This window comes from Somniosus microcephalus, chromosome 10 (genome assembly GCF_052327205.1).
Source record: "Somniosus microcephalus isolate GS21.2 chromosome 10, FLI_Smic_1.0, whole genome shotgun sequence".
Lineage (NCBI taxonomy): Eukaryota > Metazoa > Chordata > Chondrichthyes > Squaliformes > Somniosidae > Somniosus > Somniosus microcephalus.
The window spans coordinates 179,314,132-179,336,685 of record NC_140996.1 but is presented as its reverse complement, the minus strand read 5'-3'; the positions used below and the strand labels follow the sequence as shown (position 1 = coordinate 179,336,685).

At 45.2% G+C, this 22,554-nt stretch overlaps 1 protein-coding gene across 1 annotated transcript; it reads right to left on the bottom strand.

The window, feature by feature from the left end:
* Nucleotides 1-8,115: 8,115 nt before the first annotated feature.
* On the bottom strand, nt 8,116-19,826 carry LOC147111889 (ras-like protein family member 11A). Its single transcript, XM_085999269.1, has 4 exons — nt 19,317-19,826; nt 10,578-10,634; nt 10,399-10,475; nt 8,116-9,442 (listed from the first exon to the last, which is right to left on the bottom strand). The coding sequence occupies exons 1-4, from the start codon at nt 19,435-19,437 to the stop codon at nt 8,975-8,977; spliced, it is 723 nt and encodes a 240-aa protein (XP_085855395.1). The 5' UTR covers nt 19,438-19,826; the 3' UTR covers nt 8,116-8,974.
* Nucleotides 19,827-22,554: the final 2,728 nt, after the last annotated feature.

Below are 22,554 nucleotides of genomic sequence, written 5' to 3'. Positions count from 1 at the left end.
TTTGGCCCGGGTCATGGGGAAAGAGATGTACTGTCGTCTCCTTTTATAGAGGGCATTTGTGACCTGACAGATGCAGCAATGGACTGTGAACTGGGAGATATTGGCGATGTCCCCAGTAGCTGCTTGAAAGGAGCCGGTGGCATAAAATTTCAGAGCCACTGTAATCTTCACTGCCACCGATAGAGACGTCCTGGTCCTCAGTAGAGGCTGCAGACCTGGCTGCAGCAGGTGGCAGAGCTCAGTGACCACCTCCTTGCTGAAGCGCAGCCTTCGCAGACACTGCTCCTCCGACAAATTAATGTAGGAGAATTGTTGGCGAAATACCCTGGGATGGTAAGGTCTCCTGTACAGAGGCCTGTTGGCCCTCCTCCATCTGGCCATGATTGCCACTCTCTCTCTATGTCTCTGTTGCCTCCGATTCTGCTGGTGCAGGACGACGCCCCCAATCAGTGCAGCCCCCATAGTCTCTTGGCAATCAAAGTAATGAAGGTCAAAAACCAAAGTACCTGCAAAGTGATGCTCAGTAGCCAAAACTACTTCACACAGCGTTGACTCGATGCAGAAGTCTCTCTTTCTTTCTCTCAGAACGAGCGGTGCAAAAATGTCTACCACAGAAAAAGCCAGGAAGAGGCCCCCTTTAAATAGCACCCCCCCAGCCCCACAGCGACTGGGAAGCGTTCCAGTCTACCTGTCGTTGCTTGCGCCAGGTGGAAAGGAGGGGGGGCCACTCAATTTCCGTTCCGGGACGTCACAAGGGCGTTGCACGCTCGAATGACGTCAAGATCTGCGTGCGCAGGAGATCAGGGTGGTATTGTTTAGCGCTGCCACAAAATGTCCGGTCGATTTCGCGAGAGGCGCAGATATCGCCACGCCCAGGCGCTAGTTGCTTTGCGCCCCATTAGCACCCTCTTAAGGCGCTAATGGGAGGCGCAAACCAACTGCTCCATAGTAATGCAGAGAGGCAGATCTACCTGCTTCTGAGGCAGTCTGCTCCAAGCCAGCGCTACCGAAGCATACAGGTCCATAGACCCTGCCAAAGCTACTTGGGCATGTCAGTGGAGATGTGCCTTTGCCACCTATGCTTCACTAGGGAGATCTTTCTGCAGCTCAGATTATGCCCATGATATGCCATCTTGTTAACCAAACAGATAATTAGTCTTGAGATGCTGGAAGCTAAAAGAGCACACACACGTCATCAGATGTATAAAACCTACAGCCAATGTTTCTTCGAATTTGCGGTCTAAGTGCGCGGTCCCTTTAAATTTGCTGTGCAGTTTTTTCCAGCGGCAGTGGCTGGTGAGCGGTCTGCATGGGACCTCCTGGTTGGTGCGCAGCTGCTCACCTTAGGGGGAATGTTGCCTGCAGCCCAACCTGGCTGTCAGTAAGTGACTGCCAGTGCATCAAGCAGCTAGGGTGTGAAGCCCTTGGAAGATGTGAGTTTGGAAAGACTTTCAATTCTGTGTTGCATTTTGAAAGTATAGTCTACTGAGGTGTGGGTATGCATAAGGTGCAATGGGAGAGCAGTAAGTTTTTGTGAGAGCTTAGGAATGGGTGAACAGCTAATGTGGAATAGGATGGTAGATAACACTCTGTGGCATGGAATCTTGGGCCATCTACTCAGGACGTGGTACTGTCGGGTAGCTTCACTTTGCCAGTCTCCTTAAAATGTGCAAATTCTTCTGCAAATGTTCCCAAGTCCTGTAGGCAGAGTACACAGCATTAATCCAAACAGGACAACTCTCTTCTCACCTACCTCATGCAGCAGCATATCCACTTTACTGCTCTGCACTTGCCCACAGACTCTGACTCATGCCTTGACATTGGGATCCTTTTCACTTCAGTTTTGTTTGGCTCTTCTTCTCACCCCTGCCTTGCTCTGGCAAAGGCAGACAAATAATTTAAATTCATTTTAAAGCTTTATAAATACTGAAAAAATCTTTGTCCTCCTCCCTCCTGATCTCCCATTCCTGATCGTTCACTCCCTTCCAATTGCTTCCCCCCTCCACCAACCCCCGCCCCCCCTGCCAGACCTACATGAGGGCCGCCTGGGACGCCCAGCAGGAATCTGCAGCTTGCCTGTCTCATGTAAATGAGGACCAAAGCTCAATATTCGCTTACCCATTCTGGCGCAGGGATCATTCCCTGCACCCAGTTCTGGCCTGCCAATTTCTAGGCCTCCATATTTTAAATAACACATTGTTGGCTTTGCACAATAGTTTTTTTTGGCATAGTTTCCACAGGTTGCTGCACAAACAACCTTATTGTGGAATGTTCCCATACAGCAGATTAGCATTGTTTGGCATGGAGCTAAAGTGCTTCTAAATCAGGTGTAGAGAGAGTAGCCCCAGTCGCTGACCATGCTTCTGGGAAGCATTCCCTGCATTTTTGCTGGAATTAATCTACTAAGCACAATGGCTCTCATAAGTGCATCAGTTCCAGGTGCATTTGAGCAGTACTGACAAATGATAAATCTCTTCATTATTTCAGGTATGCTATTACAAGTGTACTTACAGCACTCAGCCTCTGTGTAAGATCCAAAATACTATTCATACAAAGGAAGGTTATTTTAAGATTTATCTCTTTCACCTGGCTCCCTTTCATCTCTGAACTATTGCAGCTGATAAAATATTTCAAAATGGAAAAGATTAAGAGATTTCTATTCAATTTTTTAAAGCTTTATTTTAGCACTACTGAAACAAACTCCTCTACGAACAACACAGTGAAGAAAGTTTCAATGCAGATCTTATTTTAAGTTTGAATCGTAGTCTTAAATGACTACATGAGACAGCAAAGCCCTGGCTAGTGGGTAACTATGGCTACAGCAGCACTCTCCCTGCACCATTCAAACAAAACCTTGAGAGTCTGACCAAGAAGCAGTATTGATAGCATCTGCAGAGAAGTCTGTAATTGGAATGGTCCCAACCAAGAAGAATAACAAGGATGTAAGAGAAGGGGAAGCTAACTTGAGTGGCACAGGAAAATAGTAATTTAAACAAATAATAATCTTAAAGTGACCAATAAGCTGATCTGAAGATAAACCCTTTGGGTTTGTTTTCCGGTGCGAGTAATTACAACCATTATAAATGACTGAAAATGAGGATGGAAGATTACGGTGGTTTCTTCATGATCCCCATGTCCATATTGCTGCCTCGGCATGAAATAAACAAATTGATGTGGGATATCGTTAGTGTACCTTTTATGCCCGTGGGGCTCCAAGTAAGAATATATATGAATATGAAAACCTTTGTTTGTTTTCCCCAATTTTTGCTCTACTTCAAGGCACTGATTCCATATATGCCGTGCACTCTCAAGTGATTATTTTGCATGTGTGAAATTTGACCACAAGTGTCGGAAGGCATCAAAGCCACACTCAATCTTGTCCTTACCCGACATCCACGGATAGACATTTTCCCACAGGGGAAGATCGGGTAAATCAGGAGCTGATTTTCCACTTCCTAGCTTGGGAGCACTGAGATCAGTTTATTGTACTCCTGCTGAAATCAGCAGCCAGTTTCGGGACCACAACACTAAACGCAACCCCTCTGCCAATAGTGTTGTCTTTTCTCTGTTGCATGCTTACTGCTTTTTGAACACAGAAGTTGTGTAGCATGCAACAGACCGTGATTATTTTGGACACTATGCTGGGGCATACATCAGGACCCACTGGTCCAAGCAATGGAATCTTTGTGTAAGCAGTCCAATGATATGCTCTCTGGCTGACATGCGCTTTGTTGTATTTCCAATCAGTTGCATTGAGAGTTTCTTGTTGGATGGGGCGGGGGGGGGGGGGGGGAAGTGACTGATCAATCAAGGGATATGGGGATAGAGCGGGGAAGTGGAGTTGAGATTAAAGATCAGCCATGATCTTATTGAATGGTTTGAGGGGCAGTGTGGCCTACTCCTGCTCCTATTTTTTATGTTCTTATGTTCTTAAAGGTTAGCTCTGTTATTCTATCCCTGTGCCTTTTAATATTCCAGGCTGGAGTGAAATAAAGGCATCATTACCAGATAATGGTAAAAAAAACTTGTATGGTGATGTTTCTATAGTCCTACACAACATGCACAATAATAGAATGGAAACCCTTTCTGTTCATATAGGGCATAGAATTGATATGAGGAGCCTGAATGGCCACATAATGCCATATACCCTGCAATAGGAACATAGGAATGTAGGAATTGTAAGACAAAAAAAGACCATAGTCTATCTAGTTCACATTCTGCCATCCTGGTTGTCGCATAATACGATGATATGCTAATGGCGTTATTGACTAATCATAGAAAGCAATCTCTATCAATTTAAGACCCAGACATGAGCCAAGGAAACCCCAGCGGTGGACAGCTTTGGGAACCATAGGTCCTAAGTCACCAGTTCTCCACTAGCATGGTACACTTACCATCTGTCATGTCTTAAATTACTCATACACTGCATCCCAAAATATTATTTTCTGAAAATCTCTTTAATTTGCATTTGAATGAATCAATACTATTTGCTTCCACCTTCTCCCTAGGGAGCCTGTCCATAGATTGACCACTCGCTCACTGAAATATTGTTTCCGCAGATTAGTTTTGAATTTGCCCCCATTCAAAAACTTAATCCAGAGTGCAGGATAGTTGCATAAAAGCTTAATGCAGTGGTGACTTTAACAACTACAGGAAGAACCGTGCTTGTTGCAGACGTTGTCTACAGGTCAGCCTGGAAAAGATGGCATAGTTCTGTGACAGCCTCCTTGTGAAATGGAGGTGCCAATGACAGGTCTACCCTGAGATGCCCAGATAGAATTAGAGTCATAGGCCTAGAAATTCAATGGCCTGCGCCACCAGTTTGCGCCCAAAAAGGGCTTTTGCGCCACTGTGCAAACCTACCGCGATATTTAGCGGGGCGCTAATGGCGGCGTTAGCCAGTAGCGCTGCGCCGCCACCGATTATGTCATCGGTGTGCGCAGCACCCCGCTATCGCCCCGCTGGCCATATTTGGTTGCTGCCGCCTCCCCCGCGCCGGCCGCAAACAGCGACCGGTACACGGGGCCTACCTGTGCCGGTAGTGGGGCGAGTTAAGGTGGAGGTGCGGCCGGCCGCTTTTTCGGCGGCCGCCTGCCCGCAGCCCCCCCCCCCCGCGGCATTGCCGGCTGTTTCCAGAGAGCCCGGCACTTCTCCTTGGTGCTGGGCTCATTTGCCGGCACTCGCGAGCGGGGATCGCGCTGTTGCAGGCACCTCCCCCTTAAGAATGAGAGGAAGGCCTGCAGTACCAGAGGCTGCCGTGCCGCAGCGGGTGGCGCTGCGGCACTTTACATGCCGATATTCAGTTTCAGCGCCCCAAGCGGGGCGCCGAAACCCTTGTTTAGCGGCCGGCTTCCACTTGGGGCGCTGAAACTGAATATCCCGCTGGCGCAAGTGGCTCCGCGCACAGCGGTAATTCCGGCGCCCAGGCGAGCTGGGCGCCCCTAACTGAATTTCTAGGCCATAGAGTTATAGAGTTATACAGCACAGAAAGAGGCCCTTCGGCCCATCGTGTCCGCGCCGACCATCAAGCCCTGTCTAATCTAATCCCATTTTCCAGCATTTGGTCCGTAGCCTTGTATGCTATGGCATTTCAAGTGCTCATCCAAATGCTTCTTGAATGTTGTGAGGGTTCCTGCCTCTACCACCCTTTCAGGCAGTGAGTTCCAGATTCCAACCACCCTCTGGGTGAAAAAGTTCTTCCTCAAATCCCCTCTAAACCTCCTGCCCCTTACCTTGAATCGATACCCCCTTGTTATTGACCCCTCTACTAAGGGAAAAAGTTCCTTTCTATCTACCCTATCTATGCCCCTCATAATTTTGTACACCTGGGTCTATGAATGCGGCACTTGAGGTGTAATTGCACCTGCCTTTCCTATCCTCTCATGTGGATGTTGTGGATGCTGTTGGAACCTCCAAATGAATTTCCGCACTGAGAACTTTGTTAGCGGCAAATAAAATTGCAAATGAAAGCAAGAGTGCTGTAGGAAAGGGTAAAGTATCGTAAATCTTGCAATGCAAAAAATCTGCCTTTCCCAGCAAGAGGAATTAATGCACAAATAAGGATGTAAAAACTAACTGTTCAGTGAAAAGATCAACAGTGGAGGATCAGAAAAACTGGCAATTTTCTTCGCCACAGCACAGTGGATATGTGGGTCATCATGCTCACATTTACGAACCTTGCTCGCTCCATGCGACTAATGAAGTTTTATAAAATCTGTGTAGTTCATCCTGAGGTTGGTGGCATTCCATGCGCTAATAGTTTTAATGTCACTTAGCTAATACCGAACAGATTAACTGTTTATCGGATTGTGGGATGTTGCCGGTACAGAATCGCTGCTGCGTTTGCCCATATTGAAGGTGGCCAACCTTCAGCTTATGAAACAAATCCAACCTGCTTCATGATTCAAATGGCCCACTGAGCAGCTCCCAATTAAAGAGTATAAATAAATAAACCAATAGTAAATAAACAGATAACAAAAGTGACTTATTCTGTCATCAAATACCAATGTTTATGATCGTGATTCATCTTGGTTCTAAAGTGAGTTAATCATAAACAGGCCACTCGTTAGTTGTCACACAATGTCTTCAAAATTGTAAGGAAAAATTCTTGTAAATTTATATTGCATTTTGAGTACCAGTGGCTAAAATTTGAATATCAAACCAATAAATTGTGACATGATTAAAAATATCATATTGAAGTACTTCTATTTATACCACGTGAATCATTCCAGCAGTAATTCATCACCAGTGATTTATGTGCCTCTTAAGCTAACATGAACTACTTTAGAATGTTTACATGTCACTTATGGAAAACATCAGTGAATTTATTTAGTCAATTGGCCATGTAACAGTCAATAGGAGGATTACATCAAATAGTGGAAGTGAATTAGAAGGCTGTAATCTGGGCATGGAGTTCATCTAATATCATAAACCACAAGATGAGTTCACTGCCTTGAAATCAGACAGGATTTTTTGCTTCAGCGATCCTGGAGCATACTGGGATTATATACTGGGAAGATGCACACCCCAGTCCCTGATTTCCCAAACATTAACTTTAATGGACTGAAAATCACAGGCTGAAAATGTCCTAATACATTGGACACAGAAGTAATTCTGTCATTAACTTGACAGTTGTTCACTTTTTAGGTAGGGTATGACCTTCTTAGTCTGTGTTCTGGGCTTGTGAGTTATATTAACAGCCGAATATAGTGCAGTTTGACCTTTGTAGAAGAATACAACATTTGTTTGTCACATCATTACAGCAGATATTGGGAGAAATTATTTGCAGATAATTAGAGAATTTCTATATTGAGAACACTGTATAATAGTGATACTTTAATTGATGTATCCTTCATGCCTATTTTACTATGGGACCAACCTTTACTTTTATAAACTTTTCAAGGCAATTGAATGGCTGATTTTACTGTAATCAATATTTTAAACAAACAATTCTGAGGTTTAATTCCTGAGAAGTTCCTCTGATCTGCCAACAACACCTTGTTAAGTTTTTTAAAGAATAACTAGTCACTTGACCAGTTATCAAGTGTTATACAAAAGGCTATTTTAGCAGTACTGAGCATATCAAGTACAGTACCATTTTTACATTTACTTCTGTTTCAGTTATTTTATTTTCTATGGTACTCAATACAATTAGATGAGTTTTGAAAAATAACTTTTACTGGATCATTAATTTTATCAGCTAATGTGTGAAGCAGATGCATCTGAATTGAGCATGTAAACTTTACACCACATGCTGAGGTTCCTGCAGTCATTTCTCCTGCCCAGTCTCTCCACCCAATTAACACTTTTTCACACCCAAGAACAAAGTGATGGCCTAATTTCAAGCACATCAGCACAGACTCGATGGGCCAAATGGCCTCCTTCTGTGCTGTACTATTCTATGATTCTAACAAGGGATGACCGTGTTACTTGAAGCCTAACCAGCACTTTTGACCAATTATCAAAATAGAAAATACTGGAAATGCACAGCAATTCAATAAGTAAATTGCTTTGTTTTTGTAATTAAATAAGATTTAACAAAAAAGATCAGTAGCTCTTGTGGATTACTGAACTGCCAATATACTCATTAATTTGTGTAAGAATAACTCTTAAGAGAACTTAATACAAACAACTTTATACCAATGTAGAAATCAACAAATTTTCTATTTGGTCACAAGAATAACTAATCACTGTTTGTATAAAATACAGTAAAAAGTATTATCTCCAGTAAGCATAGTGCTGTGGTGCAATCAATATAATACAGGGTACTTACAAATTCATTACACATACATGATTGACTGCAATGGTTTGACTATTTCTCCTCAGAATCCTTTAAACTGGAATTTAAAAAAATTACATTTCTCAAACAGAATCCACAAATTATCTTATAATCATAAAATTCCAGTGGCTAATTGCAACTACATAATGACAGCACAGAGACTTGTGGCCTCTTGCAACCTACCTGGGTCTCTGAGCCCTGTATAATCTGCCCTAATTACATTCCACTCTCCTGCAGTCTTTAGCTGCTTTTAATCTTCTTGTGACTCTGCCATTCTCCCAAGCCCATCCCAGCATTTTCAGCAGAAATGACTGCTCCCTTCACAATTTGCTGCAAGACTCAATAGAGCAGTACTGTACAATGAAGGCTCTCCATTACACCTTCTAAAAAGAGCCATTATTTGCAACATCAGAAATGCTATTCTTGTCATTTTCAACAAAAGTCATTCACAAACAATGAATAGCTAGATTGTTACTAGCAGGAATTATATGAGCTTTGGGAATTAATGAGTCATTAGCTTTCCTCAAGTAACCCCTGCCCCATAATCAACCACTATGCAAATCTATATTACCCTACCATCTTTTAAAGATACTTTTATAATCTTGCTGGAGTTAAAAGGCACCATTTACAAAAGTCAAACATATACAGTGCAATTCTGTTTGTTATCTACAGGGCTTCATCATTTTGATATCAATTTCATAAAGTGGTGCCAGATTTCACTTTGGAAGAAAGAGCCTGCTTGAAGCGTCGTTTTAAATCTTGCATGTTTGGTGACTTTGGTCGCGGAATAATTGATCCTCTTCGTTTTTCTCCATTATTGTTCATATGCAGTTTGCTAACCTCTCTGTAAACATGTTGAAAAACATCATACACGTCCTCATAGTTTTCTCTGGTGGAGATTTCTAAGAACGTTGTACCAAGTTCATTTGCTAATTGGATTCCATCATTGGTCTGGACTTGTCTGGCATGCAGCAGGTCGCTCTTGTTGGCAACGATGATCACAGGGACCTTGGTGTCAGGGTGCATTTTGCGGATATGTTGGTACAGGGAACGAATCAGTTTGTAGCTGTTGTAGTCTGTTATTGAATACACCAAGATGAAGCCTTCTGCCCAGTGAATACACCTGGAGACAAGGTCAGGAAAACGGGCACATTCTCCTTGAACCTAATAATAAAATTAATTTGTCAGAAAACAGCCCAAAATCCAGATGCATCATTGTGTTTTTCACAGAATACCTCCTTTCACCATTCTACACAAACTTACACTGGATGAGAGAAATAAAATCAGAAATAAGTTACCTTTGTGCTGAGTTAGCCAACTACATTCATAGGGGCAATGGATGCACTACAACTGGCCTCAGTGTATCAAGGTAGAAAGAATGGAGACGAGAATATCTACTTCTGATTCCTATTCAGTTAATGACTGCTAACAAGTCCACATTGGAATGTACAGGACCAGAAAAGAACAGTGCGATCCATCTGACCAGTTCCATGTGTGAACTAGGTATGAAGAAAGGATCAGGCTTGGCTGTGCTGTCCCACCACTCACAGTCAAGGCCCATACTTGAAGAATGGTCACTTAGGCAAGATACCAGAGGGCTGATAGCATACGTGGAACTGTACATAAGCAACAGTCACCATCTTTAGGAAAAGACCGTTAATGAGGAACAAAAATGCCTAGCATCTGTCAACACTTAACACTATTACTGATAATAGGGAATTAAGAGGGGTAATGAGAAAACAGCAAAATGCCAAAGCAGTTACTAATGGCCAATAGGAAATGATCCACAGCTTCCAGGTACAAGGCCACAAGGAAATTTGTTAGACTGGCAAATTTAATGGCAAAGAAAATGATCTTTACTGTTCTAGATAACTGGATTCATTTTATTATCTTGGTGTTTAGATAAGCTTCAAATCTAATCTGATATTTTTGATTAGATTAGTCTTCTAATCAGTTCTTGCTAGTTATTATCCAAATAAACTGCAAAAACCAAACAGTAAGAATGGCCTCGGAAATGCTTACCAATTATTGACATCATCTAATACATGTTTTCCTCTGATTTCCTCAAATTCTTCCCCCCACCCCCCGCCAAGAATGCAATAGTGCCACTGGTACCATACCTGGATACAAGGTGTGTCTTGCACTTGCAGTGAAAGCTGTTCTCCTTCAATATGAACTAGTCTTGAATAAAGATTTCCTATGAGGTAAAAACAATGGTTTGTAACAAATTATTTATTCCATGATTTAAATATTCATTTTTATTGTTCAATTTTGGTTAAATGGTTTCAGAAGTACACACCTGTATTTGATTCATAATCCCCAATAAACCTCTTTGTTAAGAACCGAACAATCAAGGCTGGAAGGAAACAAAAAGACATGTTAATATTGCTTTGCAACTACAAGTGCAGTTATTCTTCCATCTGCATTTGAGAAATTATAATGGTCATTGTAAGCATCAGAGATACAACAGCTGCTTTTGTGCCCAGCCAAGTAACTCAAAAGCGGTTAATGCAGCAGTCGTGTATCTATTCTCTCCTTTAAAACAAAAACAGCTTCTATATTGATTTTCTGACACACTGGATCTGCCAGTTCCAGTCGGTGGCAATCCTAAAGGAAACTTGTCGGATTCACTAAGGCTGGCTGCTACAAATACCCGTTTTGTTACTGAAACTTTTCACTATTGCAAGCTGGTGGCGCTACTATGGCTCAAAACTAACAAAAACAACTTTAAAAGAATCAGTTGCTAGGATGAAGAGGAACAAGCAGAGGCCAAATCTATAGGGTCCTTCCCCAGGGGCCTCAGCCAAATATGGGGCGTTCGGTAAAACCCGCCATAACGCAGAAGAACTGCATACAACCGCTGGATCGGTTAAGTGTAGCATATTGTGATATGATTTGCTTTATTAGTAATGCAGTGTATAAACATTATATGGGCCTGTTTCTTTATGCATTTTTCTAATTGTTTGTGTTTTACTGATTTGGGGGCAGTTGTACGGGGTAGCAGAGGCCCCCCGAATGTTTGAATCAGCTCTGGGAAGAATTATCTTATTTACAGTACACCTTAAATTCTTCATTTCTTTCAGGGAGATTGAGGCTAGAATCACTATATTATTTAATATGTAAAAGTTACACATAGCTGTTTGTAAATATGCCAGCATGCATTTATATAGCTCCTTTGATGTAGAAATACAATTATGATAAGATCAGGCTGTGTGAAGAGTTCAGCCCTGACTTGCCATATCAAAGCTGAAGATCACTGATGTAGTTTATTTGATCTCTGTCAATAATTTTACCACTTTTCACTGCAAGTGATTTTTGTCTAAACAAGAAATTGCTGTTAAATTAATATAGCACTGCTATACCAAGAGTCAATTCTGAAGTCTAAAAGATATGTCACTTTCAACTGAAGAATAAAAAACACTGCAAAGTATTTCTCAGTGAAAAGAGGATTACTTCTGGCTATTAAAAGAAGTCACACGTCACCTTAACAATATCAAAAGGATATCAAACCTCATCATTTTCTGATTGTTCCTAATCATTAGCCAGGGCAACATTCATCTTTGGGATTGGCCAAATAGACCATAATGATTTCTTCTGCTCTTGTACATCCTAGATTGTTCCTATCTTGTCTGTCAGAAAACTGGGAAGAAGTGGTAAGGAGGGAAAAACACAACAAACTCGTGTGCCACTATCCACTCCTAAATAATACTGGGGCAATTTTCTGCAGCAAGACTACAGTAATTATACCACCAAACAGAAAACAAATACATGTGCAGTTTTGAAAAGACAAAGAAATGTACTGTTTAAAAAAAAGTCTCTTAAATGGCTCATCCAGTACAACACAAATAGCAACCGTTCACCTTCAGCTAACTGCACATGTATTTTAAAGCCAGGGCAAAAAAAAGCCACGAACGACTAACATTAAAAGAGAATTTAAGAGTTAGCATACATAGGCATTGTCTTGGCTTGCTCATACACAACGTACATGTGTGTACACACATTCAATGGCCAAGGTGAACTTGTGTTTTTGTCAAATCTGCTCCTGCCACCATCAATCAAAGTGCAATGATTTTCTTAACTTTGCCAGAACACTTGTGAAGGGATTTCTACTTGCAGTGAATACACACAATAGATGTATTTATTGAAATTGGCTACTATTTAGATTATTTGGCTTGTATATTTTTTCAAATTCTTGGCAAACCTTTTGAAAATGTCTTTTATCTATTTTGGAGCAAAGACCATGCTGAAGGAGAGATTTTTTTCCTCCACTTAATTCATATCCACTGACAGCATGAACATTGCCAACTGGCTAAAAACACATACGGTGCAATTTGGTAATAAGAGTTCCTGCTACATTACTCTTGCCATGTACCTCAACCACAACTTCAGAAAAGCACCCCTATACTACTACTCCAGCAGCTGTTTTCATTTTCCACAATGTCTCTGTTGCCTTTGAAAGTAAAGCTCCCAATTAATACTGATTTCACAAGCAGTTTTGTGTTGTTGACTCCTATCCACTAGGAAGTGGGTAGGTGTGGTAAACCACTGTTTGTATTCCACTGTGTACATGCCTGGACATGCCTCGGCTGACTCCTCCCACAAGTCCTAGTATAAAGGTGACTGTTCCCCAGCCCTTTGTATTTCTGGACCGGTCGACCACTCGAGGCAGACCTTCATTCTTTTGTTAATAAAAGCCTTTAGTTACTCTCTTAACTCTCAGTCTTTTATGAGTAATTGATAGCGCATCAATTTTATTAACAAAATTTTTATAATGGAGAAGATCCTCACACCAGCATGCCTGGACTTAGATCATCGGGAGGCGGACTCATCCACCAAGTTTACTCACTGGCTTAAGTGTTTCGAAAAATTCCTGACCGCCTCCGCAGCAATCAAATCGGACGAGGACAAACTGGATGTCCTGACCTCCAAAGTGAACCACCGAGTGTACTCGGTCATCCAAGACGCGACCTCGTACGCGGACGCTATCAAGCTCCTCAAGGACCAGTACACGCGCCCAGTGAACGAAGTGTACGCCAGGCACCTTCTGGGGAGTCGTAAACAACAACCTGGGGAATCGACCGTGGAATACCTTCAGGCACTGTCTGTGCTTGGCCGGGCCTGTGGTTGTAAGGATGTTAAAGGCTGCCGTGTACACAGAGGAACTTATTCGGGACGCTTTTGTAGCGGGCCACAGATCCAATTACACCCGACAGCGACTGTTGGAGCAGAGTGACCTCGACCTCAACAAGGCCTCTGAACTCGCACTATCATTGGATGCAGCCTACCGGGGCATGGATGCCTACTCCTCTGCACCGTGGACGCCGCGGGGAATGACAGCCTGGGACACGGTAGGACCGCCTCATAGCGCCGTACCACCCCAGCCACACCCCAGCAACGGCCCAACTACCGCAGCAGTGTCCCAAGGCCAGACAGCAGTGCCCCAAGGCCAGAAATGCTACTTCTGTGGCCAGGCAAAACACCCCAGAGCGCGCTGCCCGGCGAAAAACGCGATCTGCTCGGGCTGCGGGAAGAAGGGACACTACGCTAACGTCTGCAGGGCCAAAGCCACCCCGAACCCCAGCAGCGCCGCGTGTGGGCCATGCGGGCCGCCATCTTGGGCCTCCCCGGCCATGTGCGAACCACCGGTACAGCAGCCATTTTGGACGCCTCCAGCCACATGGGGATCATGGACGCCGCCATCTTGGACGACAGCCGGAACGCAGCAGGCCCCCAACACCGCCTCATCTGATACCCGCAGCGACACACCGACCCCTACGCTGGCATCCGTTACACTGGACCAAGCGAGACCGCACCAGCTGGCCAGTTCCACAATGGACATTAAGGTAAATGGCCACGATACAATCTGCCTTTTTGACTCTGGGAGCACGGAGAGCTTCATCCACCCCGACACGGTGCGGCGTTGCTCTCTCCCAGTCCTGCCTGCGCACCAGCGGATTTCTATGGCCTCCGAGTCCCAGTCGGCGGACATCGGCGGCTACTGCGTAGTGACACTCGTAGTAGACGGGACCGTGTACGTTCATTTTAAACTTCTGGTCCTGCCCGACCTCTGCGCTGCCGTCCTGCTGGGGTTAGATTTTCAGTGCCACCTTAAAAGTGTTACGATGGCGTACGGTGGACCCCTACCCCCACTCACAGTCCGCAGCCAGCAGCTCCCAAATTGCCCGCCGCGCACCAGGTGCAACCTCTCCACACTCAGAGTCACCCCCCCCCACTGTTTGCTAACCTCACCCCTGACTGTAAGCCCATCGCCACAAAGAGCAGGCGATACAGTGCCGGGGACAGGGTTTTCATTAAAACCGAAGTGGAGCGGCTCCTGAAGGAAGGGATTATTGAGGGCAGCACCAGCCCCTGGCGAGCCCAGGTTGTGGTCGTTAAGACCGGCGAGAAGCAGCGCCTGGTCATCGACTACAGCCAGACAATAAATCGCTACACCCTGCTGGACGCCTACCCACTCCCCCGCATAGCTGATATGGTCAACCAGATCGCGCAGTACCGCGTCTTCTCGACCATTGACCTGAAATCAGCGTACCACCAGCTCCCTATCCGCCCTGAGGACCGCCAGTATACTGCCTTTGAGGCAAACGGCCGCCTCTACCACTTCCTTAGGGTTCCCTTTGGCGTCACCAACGGGGTCTCCGTCTTCCAAAGGGAGATGGACCGGATGGTAGATCAAAATGCGTTGCAGGCCACTTTCCCATATCTGGACAATGTGACCATCTGCGGCCGTGACTTGCAGGACCATGACGCAAACCTCGAAAAATTCCTCCGCACCGCCCAACTCCTGAACCTGACATATAACAAGGAGAAGTGCATATTCCGCACAAACCGCCTCACCATCCTTGGCTGTGTTGTGGAACACGGAGTCATCGGCCCCGACCCCGACCGGATGCGTCCCCTTATGGAACTCCCACTGCCCCACTGCCTCAAGGCCCTGAAGAGGTGCCTAGGGTTTTTCTCCTATTATGCCCAGTGGGTCCCCTACTATGCGGACAAGGCCCATCCGCTGATCAAGTCCACCTCTTTTCCCTTGACGGCAGAGGCCCGCTTAGCCTTCCACCGTATCAAGGAAGACATTGCCAAAGCCACCATGCACGCAGTGGACGAATCCATCCCCTTCCAGGTGGAAAGCGACGCGTCCGACTTTGCCCTGGCCGCTACCCTCAATCAGGCGGGGAGACCCGAGGCCTTCTTTTCATGAACCCTCCAAGGCCCGGAGACCAGACACTCCGCTGTTGAGAAGGAGGCCCAGGCGATTGTGGAGGCTGTGCGTCATTGGAGGCACTACCTGGCCGGAAAACGATTTACCCTGCTCACTGACCAACGTTCAGTTGCTTTCATGTTTAACAACAAGCAGAGGGGCAAAATCAAAAATGACAAGGTCTTGAGGTGGAGAATCGAACTTTCCACCTACAATTACGAGATCTTGTACTGGCCCGGGAAGCTCAATGAACCCCCGGATGCGCTATCGCGTGGCACCTGCGCCAGCGCGCAGATCGATAGACTGCGGGCCCTCCACAATGACCTCTGCCACCCGGGGGTCACCAGGTTCTTCCACTTCATCAAGGCCCGCAACCTGCCTTACTCTATTGAGGAGGTCAGGACCATGACCAGGAACTGCCAAGTCTGCGCTGAGTGCAAACCGCACTTTTATAGACCAGACAGGGCCCACCTGGTAAAAGCCACTCGCCCCTTCGAGCGCCTGAGCGTTGATTTTAAAGGGCCTCTCCCCTCCTCCGACCGCAATGTGTACTTCCTCAATATTATTGATGAGTACTCCCGTTTCCCATTCGCCATCCCCTGCCCGGACATGACCAGTGCCACGGTCATTAAATGTCTGAACGACCTCTTCACCCTGTTCGGTTTCCCCAGCTATATCCATAGCGACCGGTGCTCATCGTTTATGAGCGACGAACTCCGTCAGTACCTGCTAACTAGGGGTATTGCCACAAGCAGGACCACCAGTTAAAACCCCCGGGGGAACGGACAGGTGGAAAGAGAAAATGCGACAGTTTGGAAGGCCGCCCTGCTAGCCTTAAAGTCTAGGGGCCTTCCAACCTCCCGCTGGCAGGATGTGCTCCCCGATGCGCTCCACTCTATTCGGTCACTGCTCTGCACTGCCACTAACGCCACCCCTCATGAGAAAATGTTTGTCTTCCCAAGGAAGTCCACATCGGGGACATCGCTACCGCCATGGCTGACGTCCCCAGGGCCGGTCCTACTGAGAAGGCACGTGAGGACCCATAAAACGGACCCCCTGGTCGAGAGGGTCGACCTCCTCCACGCCAACCCCCAGTATGCTTACATTGCATACCCGGACGGGCGGGAGGACACAGTCTCCATAAGAGACCTTGCACCCTCGGGGGCCGCAGTAACCCACTACTCACTACCACCCCCCCCCACGATCCGATATCCAGCCCCAGCAGACGGCAGGCCTGGGCCCCGCGACCCGCTCGACATCTACGAGGACGACACGCCCGTGCCACAGCCCACGCAGGACTCGACGCCAGAAGCTTCACTACCCCTGCCGTCGCCACGCCGATCACAGTGGCAGACAAGACCTCCGGAGAGACTCCAATACACTAACTTTTAATACACTTCACCCCGCCGGACTCAATTTTAAACAAGGGGTGAATGTGGTAAACCACTGTTTGTATTCCACTGTGTACATGCCTGGACATGCCTCGGCTGACTCCTCCCACAAGTCCTAGTATAAAGGTGACTGCTCCCCAGCCCTTTGTATTTCTGGACCGGTCGACCACTCGAGGCAGACCTTCATTCTTTTGTTAATAAAAGCCTTTAGTTACTCTCTTAACTCTCAGTCTTTTATGAGTAATTGATAGCGCATCAGTAGGTTATATGTCCAAACTCCTTCCATATAAGTCTTCCATTCAACCGTTAGATCCTTTTGTTTAATATAGCAAATGGAGGATTGAATTTGTATACCAATTGTGACAAAATGAAAATACACTAGAAATATTAAAACGTTCTGAATTCTACAACTCCAGATGGGCTATCATTTGGCTGAGAGCTAAACCAACTCATAGATGTATGTGGATGCACAGCTTCCAACCCCAAAATCCACATGTGTAGTAAAATGGCCACAAGCTTCCCCAATTCCCATTAGTTGGCTTGTTTCTCTTCCACTGTAGTTTCCACATCCTCCTCACTTATGCAGACCTTTGCATGCAGACCAGTAGAACAATCCTGAGTTTAAAAAAACAGAATGTGCATACTGTACTTTTGTGTACACACATTCATAGTGCTTGCACATGATCTTTTTTAAAAGCTGGTTCCTGCCCAGTGGGTGAATTAAGTGATTTAAATAAACACAGAACAAAAGCCAGCTAGAAAAGGGTCAAGCAAGGCAATGGCTATCTCCTGCCTGGTTCTGAAAATCATCTGTAAGACAGCTACATCTCCTTGTGTTGGGACTGAACACAATATCTTCCAAATCACGATGTGCATACACATTAAAGGCACTTTTATATTATTGTGGGGAGCTCTCCCCGGTGTCCTGGCCAATATTTATCCCCATCACTAAAAACAGATTATCTGGTCATTATCTCATTGCTGTTTGTGGGAGCTTGCTGTGCACAAATTGGCTACCACATTTCCCTACATTACAACAGTGACTACACTTCAAAAGTACTTAATTGGCTGCGAAGAGCTTTGAAAGAAAGACTTGCATTTATATAGCATTTTTCACGACCACCGGATGTCTCAAAGTGCCAACGAAGTACTTTTTTAAAAAGTGTAATGTAGGAAACACGGCAGCCAATTTGCACACAGCAAGCTCCCACAAACAGCAATGTGATAATGACCAGATAATCTGTTTTGGTGATGTTGATTGATAACTTCTTCTTCAAAATAGTGCCATGGGATCTTTTACATCCACCTGAGAGAGCAGACGGGGCCTCGGTTTAACGTCTCATCTGAAAGACAGCACCTCCGACAGTGCAGCACTGCCTCAGCACTGCACTAGAGCATCAGCACTGCCTCAGCACTGCACTAGAGTATCAGCCTAGATTTATGTGCTTAAGTCTCTGGAGTGGGACTTGAACCCACAACCTCTGAGTGTGCTACCCACTGAGCCACGGCTGAGATTTCCTAAGCTTGTGAAAGGCGCTATATAAATGCAAGTCTTTCTTTCTCTTTGGCCAAGACTTTAGTCACCTGTCTTAATATGTCCTTATGTGGCTTGGTGTCAAAGTTTGACTGATTAGATCCTGTTTAACTAAATTGAAGGCGCTATACAAATGTCAGTTATTATTGTTGTTGTTTTGGTGGCGCCGACTCCCAACACCCCGTTCTTGCACAGTCCATGATATTTCGCAGTGTACATTACCCATCCGATTCTCTTCTGGCGGTAAATCTCTGGGTCCCTTCTCTAAACTACCTTTTTCATGGATCCAACAAACCTTCAGGAGTCGAGTGTCAGGCTTCAAATGTAAAAGCGGGATAGCAAAGCAGGGAGACCATTTCGGCAATGCATTCCCAAGCCGGAGACTGCACTTGCCCACACTAAAAAAAAAACCTTTTATTGGGGCACCAGACAGAATCCCATCTCATCTATTTGGGCTGGATTTAATCCTAAATTTCAGAGTGAAGGGACTGTGGCTCTCAGTCCCCAGTATAGAGCCTCAGCAACAAGTGAATTTAAAATCAGTATAAATTAGCACAGACTACGTACGAAGCTACTTAATGCTAACTAGAAAGGCTCAGGATGGGAATTGCATTTTAAGATGCCCCGATGTTGCTCGATACTTGAAAGCGAATCGTTTCAATAGTAAAGCACATCTATCAGGAGTGGCAAATATTTGTCTTTCTGTCCATCTCGTGAGATTGCGCAGTTCAGTTAAAACAGTAAAATGCAACGTCCTAGGAGAAAATCCCAATGTAATTAAATTACTTTTTCTACGACTGATAACACCGATCCCTTTAAAAGGCAAACTGTTCATCGATTCAATCGACACTTTTGTAAGTGTGCAGATTTCTCCCCAGCATAAACGTGCCTTACCTGTTTTCCCAACAGTGCTTGATCCTAAAACTGCGATCTTGATGTCCCTGTTCAGCACATTATCGCATGACTCCGGTATCGGGACTAATAGTAAGTTAGTCGACATATTATGGAGACGCATCGGTCCTTTACAGTGGGAAACCGACTCGATGGAATTTCAAGTGGCGGCTGATCCGACTAAACGAAGGTGAAAGTCGAGGGGAAATCTCTTTAAACAGTTTGGTTTCTTATCCGATCAGCAACACACAAAACAGCAGCTTTACTCCAAGCCTCTCCGCGTTTCTTTGTGACCAAGGATCTGCTTCTCTACTTCATATATTGACTCTTGCGGGCGAACATCCTCCCACTGCTCACACAAACCAATAGAACTCTTCTGACGAACACATCAACGTAAATAGGCTGAATACGTCCATACGTAGCAACATCCTCACATTGTGCCTGCATCGAGGGTTAAAGGGGATACTTTAGGCTGCATGAAGTGGATGCTTAACGCCATCAAAAATAACAAATATTGTAATTTTAATTTGTTCACTTTATTATATCTTTGAAGTTTTTTTCTCCAATGTTGGAGAAAAGGACACCTTTGCTCGCGGTCACTCAATGTCAGCGTTGAACACATAGAAACATAGAAGATCGGAGCAGGAGTAGGCCATTCGGCCCCTCGAGCCTGCTCCGCCATTCAATGAGATCATGGCTGATCATCCAAATTCAGTACCCTGTCCCTGCCTTCTCCCCATATCCCTTGATCCCTTTAGCCTTAAGAAATATATCCAACTCCTTCTTGAATATATTTAATGAACTGGCCTCCACTGGTTTCTGTGGTAGAGAATTCCACAGGTTCACCACTCTCTGGGTGAAGAAATTCCTCCTCATTTCAGTCCTAAATGGCTTACCCCTTATCCTTAGACTGTGACCCCTGGTTCTGGACTCTCCCGCCATCGGGAACATCCTTCCTGCATCCAGTCTGTCCAGTCCTGTTAGAATTTTATAAGTTTCAATGAGATCCCCTCTCATTCTTCTAAATTCCAGCGAGTATAAGCCCAATCGACCCAATCTCTCCTCATACGTCATTCCTGCCATCCCAGGTATCAGCCTGGTGAATCTTCGCTGCACTCCCTCCATGGCAAGAACATCCTTCCTCAGATAAGGCGGCCAAAACTGCACACAATACTCAAGGTGTGGTCTCACCAAGGCTCTGTACAACTGCAGCAAGACATCGTTGTTCTTGTACTCGAACCCTCTTGCTACAAAGGCCAACATACCATTTGCCTTCTTAACCGCCTGCTGCACCTGCATGCTTACCTTCAGCGACTGGTGCACAAGGACACCCAAGTCTCGTTGCACTTCCCCTTCTCCCAATCTATCCGTTCAGATAATAATCTGCCTTTCTGTTTTTGCCACCAAAGTGGATAACCTTGCATTTATCCACATTATACTGCATATGCCATGCTTCTGCCCAATCACCCAACCTGTCCAAATCATACTGGAGTTTCTCGGCACCCTCCTTACAGCATACACGCCCACACAGCTTTGTGTCGTCTGCAAACTTGGAGATATTACATCTAGTTCCCTCGTCTAGATCATTTATATATATTGTGAATAGCTGGGGTCCTAGGACCGATCCCTGCGGTACCCCACTAGTCACTGCCTGCCACTCGGAAAAAGAGCCGTTTATTCCAACTCTTTGCTTCCTGTCTGCCAACCAGTTCTTTATCCAAGTCAGTACCTTGCCCCCAATCCCATGTGCCTTAACTTTACATGCTAATCTCTTATGCGGGACCTTATCGAAAGCCTTCTGAAAGTCCAAATACACCACATCCACTGGTTCTCCCTTATCTATTCTACCAGTTACATGCTCAAAATTTCCAGTAGATTAGTCAAGCACAATTTACCTTTTGTAAATCCATGTTGACTTTGTCCAATCCTGTCACTGTTTTCCAAGTGCTCTGCTATTACATCTTTTATAATGGACTCTAGCATTTTCCCCACTACCGATGTCAGGCTTACCAGTCTATAATTCCCCGTTTTCTCTCTACCACCTTTTTTGAATAGTGGGGTAACATTAGCTACCCTCCAATCCATGGGAACTGTTCCAGAGTCTATCGAATTTTGGAAGATGACCAGCAATGCATCTACTATTTCTAGGGCCACATCCTTAAGTACCCTAGGATGTAGGTTATCAGGCCCTGGGGATTTATCGGCCTTCAATCCCATCAATTTCCCTAACACCGTTTCCCTACAAATACTGATTTCTTTCAGTTCCTCCCTCTCATTAGACCCTATGTTCCCCGACATCTCTGGGTGGTTATTTGTGTCCTCCTTTGTGAAGACAGAACCAAAGTATGTATTTAATTGGTCTGCCATTTCTTTGTTCCCCATTATAAATTCCCCTGATTCTGACTGCAAGGGACCTACGCTTGACTTCACCAATCACGAACAGGTTAAAGATGGCACAGTCTTTTTTTAATTCATTCCTGAGATGTGGGCATTGCTGGCAAGGCCAGCATTTATTGTCCATCTCTAGTTGCCCTTGAGAAGGTGGTGGTGAGCCACCTTCTTGAACCATTGAAATCCATGTGGTGAAGGTACTCCCACAGTGTTGTTAGGTAGATAGTTCCAGGATTTTGACACAGTGACGATGAAGGATCGGCAATATACTTCCAAGTCAGAATGTTGTGTGAATTGGAGGGGAACTTGGAGGTGCCGGTGTGCCCATGCGCCTGCTGCCCTTGTCTGTCTAGGTGGTAGAGGTCGCGGGTTTGGGAGCTACTGTTGAAGAAGCCTTGGCGAGTTGCTGCAGTGCATCTTGTAGATGGTACACACTGCAAATGGACACCTTCCATCACTTTGCTGATGATTGAGAGTAGTAATTAGCCAGATTGGGTTTGTCCTGCTTTTTATGGACAGGACATACCTGGGCAGATTTCCACATTGTCTGATCCAGTTAAGGATGGCACAGTCTGATTTAGTTAACAATGGCACCATCCGATCCAGTTAATTGTGGCGCAGTCCGATCAGTTAAAGATGGCACACTCTGATCCAGTTAATGATGGCACAGTTCGAACCAGTTAAGGATGACACAGTCCAATCCAGTTCAGGAGCGGGGCAGCATCCTAGGGCCAACCATCTTCAATTGCTTCATCAATGACCTTCCCTCCATCATAAGGTCAGAAGTGGGGATGTTCGCTGATGACTGCACAGTGTTCAGTTCCATTTGCAACTTCTCAGATAATGAAGC

What these genes read in the sequence shown, in the direction of transcription:
- LOC147111889 (XM_085999269.1), bottom strand. Translation starts at nt 19,437, where the DNA reads ATGCGTCTCCATAATATGTCGACTAACTTACTATTAGTCCCGATACCG. An exon ending in GGATTATGAATCAAATACAG is followed by an intron (nt 10,476 to 10,577) that starts GTGTGTACTTCT and finishes TTTACCTCATAG; the next exon opens with GAAATCTTTATTCAAGACTA. An exon ending in AAGACACACCTTGTATCCAG is followed by an intron (nt 9,443 to 10,398) that starts GTATGGTACCAG and finishes TTTTATTATTAG; the next exon opens with GTTCAAGGAGAATGTGCCCG.